Below are 8,958 nucleotides of genomic sequence, written 5' to 3'. Positions count from 1 at the left end.
GAATAGGTAATCAGCTTTTTCTAGTGCTTGCTCTACCACTAACTAGCTTGATAACCATGATAAAAGAGATAATTTCCTAATTTGGAAATGGAGTAATTGAATAACAACATTCCCTTCAGCAAGGTGATTCTAGATTGTGTGATTAAAAAGAACAATTTTCAAACCAGACATTGTATTCCAGAGACAAGAGGGTATTAATCAAAAAATAAATGTTTTAAACCAATTAAAATATCTAGACCAGACAAAACAAATCCCAATATATCAAATATATCAATGTTATAGATAAGAAATATGGCTCCTAGAACCCTGAGACATGCAAAGTCTCTGTTTTTTAAAATGGTAGATGCAGATGAAGGTAGTGGTTTTCTTGACAACTTTCTTTTTTATTATTATTATTTATAGTAAACTTTATTTTCACTGATATTTCACTTAACATAATTTCAAAATCAGTCTGTGGTCTAAGATGAGCAAAAGAACAGATACTCTACTTTTTCACACTGTTCCTCAGAGCACGGAATGGGGTTTCACGGTTCTCAATGTCAACACCTAACATTTTACTCTTGAGATTTACCTATAGATACAGAAAGAAGAGATAACATCGATACACAAGAATCGATCTCTATGAGGGTCTCCATAAGCTCATGTTACATCCTCATTATAACCTCTGTAGGGTTATAATGGTAACAACTGATTTTCCACCCCTCCGCCAAGGTTGGTGTCTTTTTTTTTTTTTTTTAGGTAAAATGTCAGATGCAAAAATACTGCACTTATTTCTGTTAATACATTGAAAACAGTGGAAGATGCAGATTTTTAATCCTTCATGAGTCCAAGCTGGAACATGACTTCTGCTAATCAGATGTCATCAACATACGAACTCCAACTTTGGCGGCCATCAGCAAACTGGCACCTGCAATTAAACCTACAGACATGACTTTTCCATAGTAGTAGGATCTCAATCCCATAACACCAACAAAAGTAACAGATGTAGCAGCTAGGAAAAGCCAAACGTTCCTTGGATCCTGAGACATCGGTAAGAACCCAAGCCAGCTAGGCTGCCGAAGAGCAGCCCTGCAGCCAGGGACGGCACCCTGCCTGTTTTTACATAGCCAACAATCCCACCAGAAACAACCAGTGCTGTGTAGCCAAAGCCAAACCAATGCAAAGGCACTAATGGGAAGGGGCTCTTCTCCATTCCTCTCTTCTCAGTCCAGAAAAGAGAACAAGAATCATACTCTCCAAGGATCCGCACGGATCTCCCGAAGGCCCGCGCGGTCCACAAGCGTGCACAAGCCGCGAGGCACAGCAGCCAGGTCGCCCTTGACAACTTTCTAATTTTCTTCTTGGCTATTGAGTGTTTCAATTTTTTTCTCCATTTAGGAGTTAATTTGGGTAACGTATTTCCTGGGAAACCATCCATTTCAAGGAGCTTTTTATATCTATTAACATCGATTTTGAAAACCATTTTCTTGTAGCCCCATTAATGATGTCTACATTGGTGGGTCAATCCCTGTCCTCACCCAGAAGTGTATGTATTTATGCTTTCCCCTCTTCCCACCACCCTCTTGATGAGGCTAAGTGGAAAGGTACCTATTTGAATAGGTTTATTTTGTTATTATTGTATTAAATCTCCTGGACATATCAGTTCTACTATTTTTGTATTTCTAATCTATTAATTTATGTTTTCATCTTTATTCACTCGCTTCTTCCTTTTGCTTTCTTGAACACATTTTCTCAATATTTTATACTGAATTTTCAATATCCTATACTGAATAATTATTACTCTCTTTTCTTTAGATTTTATGTTTAGTTTACTTTCAAAATATTCTACAATTTCAGTTTTTATTTTTTATTTGACCTAAGAGTTGGTTAAAGTTACTGTTCCATTTGTTTTTACTTTTGATAGGTATATCTAGTTTTACTAAACTATATTAAGAAATTATGGTTTCTACTTTCTAGAATTTATTGAGATTTTCTTTGTAGGTTCATTTTCAATGTAGGTTCATAAAAGGTGATGCTTCCATGGCATAAAAATTTTTATAACGTATCTATTAATTATATTATATTATATTATATTATATTATATTATATTATATTATATTATAAGAAGCTGGAGATGTGGGTGTTGGCTCCTGATATCATCTTTAATTTGGTCAAAAATATGCTGTGCTGCTTGCCATGATCTTTGGATATTATAATAATTAAGTCTTTCCAAATTTTGGCATCAATAATGCTTTCTGTTATATTATGTTCCTTTCTCTGAGTATTGGGAGGTTTTTTCATTTTGTTTGTGTTATTTTGTAAGTGAGGGATTAGAAAAGATTGTATTTATGGAGAAAAAATCATGTATTTCCAAAAATAAAATAAAGGAGATAAACAAGGTCATATCCCATTATAGAAAGCCCCATATTAATTACTACTTTTTCCCTAGTCTAAAATGCTTGATTACTCTAAGTTTAAGACAGGTAACAGAACTGACATATTTCCAAGTTATTATCTTTGTTGAAAGTGCTTTTGATGACTCTACTAGTTTGCCCTTTTCTTAAGAATAATGTTTTTCGGCCAGAGGCGGTGCCTCATGCCTGTAATCCCAGCACTTTGGGAGGCCGAGGTGGGCAGATTACCTGAGGTCAGGAGTTCGAGACCAGCCTGGCCAACATGGCGAAACCCCATCTCTACTAAAAATACAAAAATTAGCCGGGTGTGGTAGCAGGCACCTTTAATCCCAGCTACTTGGGAGGCTGAGGCAGGAGAATCATGTGAACCTGGGAGGCAGAGGTTGCAGTGAGCCAAGATCGCGCCATTACACTTGCCTGGGGGACAAGAGCGAAACTCCAACTCAAAAAAAAAAAAAAAAAAAAACAAAAAGAATAATGTTTTTCTCTCCTATGAAGTGAAAATATAAAGTTTAATTCAATAACCTATTTCTTCCTTTACTATTTATTCATCAGTAATTTGTCATAAAATAACTGCTACTGACATTATAATCCTTTTCTGTATTTTCTTAGTGAAATGGACTTTTTTTGGTTCGGGCTGGCAAGAATCCATTCACCCGAATGCTCATGGCAGTGGCCAGTTTTCACTTGGAGATCCACACCTCTCTATTTCAGTCCACCCGACTCTCCTGCTGAATCTAGAAGTACCATTGACCTAGGATGAGCCCCTGGTGACAATGCTGTGTAGGAATGCTATCCTGGGTTCAAATGTATCCCCTCAAAATTCACGTGTTGAAGTCTTGACCCTCGGTACCACAGAAAGTCACTGCATTTAAAGATGAGCCTTTTCACAGGTATACATACATAACAAACCTGCACGTTATGCACATGTACCCTAGAACTTAAAGTATAATAATAATAAAAAAAAGATGAGCCTTTTACAGTAATTAAGGTTAAATGAGGTCATTATGATAGGCCCTAATTTATTATGACTGTCATCCTTATTTAAAAAGGTGAGATTAGTACACAGACACACAGAGGAATGACCACGTAAGAACACAATGCATAAGCAAGCCAAAGAGATAGGCTTCAGAAGAACACAGTCTGTGGCATTTTTTATGGCGGTCCTAGCAGACTAACACAAATGGGTATGTGACCCAAATCAGGCTAATGAGTACCAATAGAATTCAACTCTGGAAATGAATATTCTTCACTACTGCATTTGGATGTTTTTCACTGCTAAACTTAAAGAATGTTTTTCACCACTGCACCACATTTTTACAACTGCATTGTGATTCAAAGGCTTGGGCTGCTGCTGCCCTCCTACCACGATGGAGCTATGCCTGTCAGAAAATGTAACCAACATTTAGAGCTGAAGGACGCATTATAAAAGAAATAACACAATGCTGTCATTTGAGCCCCTGAGTTAAGGTGAAACTGAAATTGCATCTATTCAGGAATTTCAATTTTATGAGTCAAGAAAAATCTCTTTTTGTAATAATCTGAATTGAGTTTTCTGTCTTTGTAGCTAATAGAGTCTTAACTAATATATTTAATATACAAGAATTCTGAGCCAAAAATTGTCAAACTCACAGACTGGTTTTTTTTGAAATGGCAATTGCATTGAAATAATACAGTCCTATGGAAAGATGCCATGATCCCTATTTATAGGAAAATAATATCTCCCAAAAACCAATTGTATAGGAAAATTCCTTGAAAGATTCATTCATTCTATAAAAGTCATTTCTTCTGGAAAGTATAACTGTTTTAGGTTGGAAGAGTTGTGTAGAGTTTAAGCTTTCACTTTATATACTCTTGCATTGTTTTGTTCTTTCCAACAAACACTATTTTAATAATATTTTCAAACAATAAAATGCATAATTTATAAATAAAAAGGAAGTCATTCTGAAATCCTGAGTGGTGAAAAATTGATTTCTTGTAAATGCTTTAAATAACAGACTATAGTACTAAATACCTAGTTTTCCCCCAAGAAATTAAAGTTAATAATCATTCTGCACCATAAGAAAACAAGAAAAATAAAACTAAGGCAAATGCCCAGTTGATTTTGACATAAATAATTAAGAAACCATCCTTAACATGGAAGCTTTCATGTTTTTCAATCTTATGTAGACCATATTCAATCTACATGCCAGTTACCCACCAAAACACACTCCATTTCACTCAATCTAAACTTGTTCAGAAATGAAAAACACCAACATACACAAAAAGAACTTCTATTTTTTTAATTTTTAAGTGGGTTCAAAGACGTAACATTTTCTCGTGAGCAACATGATGTTGTATATATATATGGCATGAAAAATACGAAGAATTTAAAATTTGGGGATTATATACAGTAATGTCCATATATATAAAATACATAGCATGTTTTAAAATCAATTAGAAGGATAGTATAGTATAATTTGTATATTTAAGCAATAAAGAATTCTAAATTTTTACTTTTTGGAAATTGAAACACATACCTAGGGCGGAGCAAGATGGCTGAATAGGAACAGCTCTAGTTTCCAACTCCCAGTGCGAGCAACATAGAACACACGTGATTTCTGCATTTTCAAGTGAGGTACTGGGTTCATCTCACTAGGGAGTGCCGGACAATCGGTGCTGGTCAGCCGCTGCAGCCTGACCAGCGAGAACTGAAGCAGGGCGAGGCATCGCCTCACCTGGGCAGCGGAAGGGGGAAGGGAATCCTTTTTCCTAGCCAGGGGAACTGAGACACACAACACCTGGAAAACTGGGTAACTCCCACCCCAATACTGTGCTTTAAGCAAACGGGCACACCAGGAGATTATATCCCACACCTGGCCGGGAGGGTCCCACGCCCACGGAGCCTCCCTCATTGCTAGCACAGCAGTCTGCCATCTAACCGCAAGGCAGCAGCGAGGCTGAGGGAGGGGCGCCCACCATTACTGAGGCTTAAGTAGGTAAACAAAGCCCCTGGGAAGCTCAAACTGGGTGGAGCTCACAGCAGCTCAAGGAAGCCTGCCTGTCTCTGCAGACTCCACCTCTGTGGACATGGCACAGCTAAACAACAACAACAACAAAAAAAAAAAAAAGCAGCAGACACCTCTGTAGACACAAACGACTCTGTCTAACAGCTTTGAAGAGAGCAGTGGATCTCCCAACAGGGAGGTTGAGATCTGAGAAGGGACAGACTGCCTGCTCAAGTGGGTCCCTGACCCCTGAGTAGCCTAACTGGGAGATATCCCCCACTAGGGGCAGACTGACACCCCACACCTCACACGGTGGAGTACACCTCTGAGGGGAAGCTTCCAAAGTAAGAATCAGACAGGTACACTCACTGTTCAGCAATATTTTATCTTCTGCAGCCTCTGCTGCTGACACCCAGGCAAACAGGGTCTGGAGTGGACCTCAAGCAATCTCCAACAGACCTACAGCTGAGGGTCCTGACTGTTAGAAGGAAAATTATCAAACAGGAAGGACACCTACACCAAAACCCCATCAGTACGTCACCATCATCAAAGACCAGAGGCAGATAAAACCACAAAGATAGGGAAAAAGCAGGGCAGAAAAGCTGGAAATTCAAAAAATAAGAGCTCATCTCCCCCTGCAAAGGAGGGCAGCTCATCGCCAGCAATGGATTAAACCAGGACGGAGAATGACTTTGACGAGATGAGAGAAGAAGGCTTCAGTCCATCAAACTTCTCAGAGCTAAAGGAGGAATTACGTACCCAGCGCAAAGAAACTAAAAATCTTGAAAAAAGAGTGGAAGAATTGACAGCTAGACTAATTAATGCAGAGAAGGTCATAAATGAAATGACAGAGATGAAAACCATGACACGAGAAATACGTGACAAATGCACAAGCTTCACTAACCAACTCGATCAACTGGAAGAAAGAGTATCAGCGATTGAGGATCAAATGAATGAAATGAAGCGAGAAGAGAAACCAAAAGAAAAAAGAAGAAAAAGAAATGAACAAAGCCTGCAAGAAGTATGGGATTATGTAAAAAGACCAAATCTACGTCTGATTGGGGTGCCTGAAAGTGAGGGGGAAAATGGAACCAAGTTGGAAAACACTCTTCAGGATATCATCCAGGAGAACTTCCCCAACCTAGTACGGCAGGCCAACATTCAAATTCAGGAAATACAGAGAACGCCACAAAGATACTCCTCGAGAAGAGCAACTCCAAGACACATAATTGCCAGATTCACCAAAGTTGAAATGAAGGAAAAAATCTTAAGGGCAGCCAGAGAGAAAGGTCGGGTTACCCACAAAGGGAAGCCCATCAGACTAACAGCAGATCTCTCGGCAGAAACTCTACAAGCCAGAAGAGAGTGGGGGCCAATATTCAACGTTCTTAAAGAAAAGAATTTTCAACCCAGAATTTCATATCCAGCCAAACTAAGTTTCATCAGTGAAGGAGAAATAAAATCCTTTACAGATAAGCAAATGCTGAGAGATTTTGTCACCACCAGGCCTGCCTTACAAGAGACCCTGAAGGAAGCCCTCAACATGGAAAGGAACAACCGGTACCAGCCATTGCAAAAACATGCCAAACTGTAAAGACCATCGAGGCTAGGAAGAAACTGCATCAACTAACGAGCAAAATAACCAGTTAATATCATAATGGCAGGATCAAGTTCACACATAACAATATTAACCTTAAATGTAAATGGACTAAATGCTCCAATTAAAAGACACAGACTGGCAAACTGGATAAAGAGTCAAGACCCATCAGTCTGCTGTATTCAGGAGACCCATCTCACATGCAGAGACATACATAGGCTCAAAATAAAGGGATGGAAGAAGACCTACCAAGCAAATGGAGAACAAAAAAAAGCAGGGATTGCAATCCTAGTCTCTGATAAAACAGACTTTAAACCATCAAAGATCAAAAGAGACAAAGAAGGCCATTACATAATGGTAAAGGGATCAATTCAACAGGAAGAGCTAACTATCCTAAATATATATGCACCCAATACAGGAGCACCCAGATTCATAAAGCAAGTCCTTAGACACTTACTAAGGGACTTAGACTCCCATACAATAATAATGGGAGACTTCAACACCCCACTGTCAACATTAGACAGATCAATGAGACAGAAAGGTAACAAGGATATCCAGGAATTGAACTCATCTCTGCAGCAAGCAAACCTAATAGACATCTACAAAACTCTCCACCCCAAATCAACAGAATATACATTTTTCTCAGCACCATATCACACTTATTCCAAAATTGACCACATAATTGGAAGTAAAGCACTCCTCAGCAAATGTACAAGAACAGAAATTATAACAAACTGTCTCTCAGACCACAGTGCAATCAAACTAGAACTCAGGACTAAGAAAATCAATCAAAACTGCTCAACTACATGAAAACTGAACAACCTGCTCCTGAATGACTACTGGGTACATAATGAAATGAAGGCAGAAATAAAGATGTTCTTTGAAACCAATGAAAAGAAAGATACAACATACTAGAATCTCTGGGACACATTTAAAGCAGTTGCTGATAAACAACTTCAGCAAAGTCTCAGGATACAAAATTAATGTGCAAAAATCACAAGCATTCTTATACACCAGTAACAGACAAGCAGAGAGCCAAATCAGGAATGAACTTCCATTCACAATTGCTTCAAAGAGAATAAAATACCTAGGAATCCAACTTACAAGGGATGTAAAGGACCTCTTCAAGGAGAACTACAAACCACTGCTCAGTGAAATAAAAGAGGACACAAACAAATGGAAGAACATACCATGCTCATGGATAGGAAGAATCAATATCGTGAAAATGGCCATACTGCCCAAGGTTATTTATAGATTCAATGCCATCCCCATCAAGCAACCAATGAGTTTCTTCACAGAATTGGAAAAAACTGCTTTAAAGTTCATATGGAACCAAAAAAGAGCCCTCATTGCCAAGACAATCCTAAGTCAAAAGGACAAAGCTGGAGGCGTCACGCTACCTGACTTCAAACTATACTACAAGGCTACAGTAACCAAAACAGCATGGTACTGGTACCAACACAGAGATATAGACCAATGGAACAGAACAGAGTCCTCAGAAATAATACCACACATCTACAGCCATCTGATCTTTGACAAACCTGAGAGAAACAAGAAATGGGGAAAGGACTCCCTATTTAATAAATGGTGCTGGGAAAATTGGCTAGCCGTAAGTAGAAAGCTGAAACTGGATCCTTTCCTTACTCCTTATACGAAGATTAATTCAAGATGGATTAGAGACTTAAATGTTAGACCTAATACCATAAAAACCCTAGAAGAAAATCTAGGTAGTACCATTCAGGACATAGGCATGGGCAAGGACTTCATGTCTAAAACACCAAAAGCAACGGCAGCAAAAGCCAAAATTGACAAATGGGATCTAATTCAACTAAAGAGCTTCTGCACAGCAAAAGAAACTACCATCAGAGTGAACAGGCAACCTACAGAATGGGAGAAAAGTTTTGCAACCTACTCATCTGACAAAGGGCTGATATCCAGAATCTACAAAGAACTCAAACAAATATACAAGAAAAAAACAAAC

The 8,958-nt window shown here is 38.5% G+C and overlaps 1 protein-coding gene across 1 annotated transcript; it reads right to left on the bottom strand.

Moving 5' to 3' along the window:
* Positions 1-395: 395 nt before the first annotated feature.
* LOC115899983 (transmembrane protein 14B-like) lies at positions 396-1,206 on the bottom strand. Its single transcript, XM_030939244.1, is given in 2 exon segments — positions 396-1,030; positions 1,033-1,206. Coding segments are annotated over 2 exon segments (342 nt in total). The 5' UTR covers positions 1,193-1,206; the 3' UTR covers positions 396-848.
* Positions 1,207-8,958: the final 7,752 nt, after the last annotated feature.

The sequence above is a fragment of the Rhinopithecus roxellana genome, chromosome 10 (assembly GCF_007565055.1).
Source record: "Rhinopithecus roxellana isolate Shanxi Qingling chromosome 10, ASM756505v1, whole genome shotgun sequence".
NCBI lineage: Eukaryota > Metazoa > Chordata > Mammalia > Primates > Cercopithecidae > Rhinopithecus > Rhinopithecus roxellana.
The sequence above is the reverse complement of the archived record's forward strand: the minus strand, read 5'-3'. Positions and strand labels throughout refer to the sequence as shown.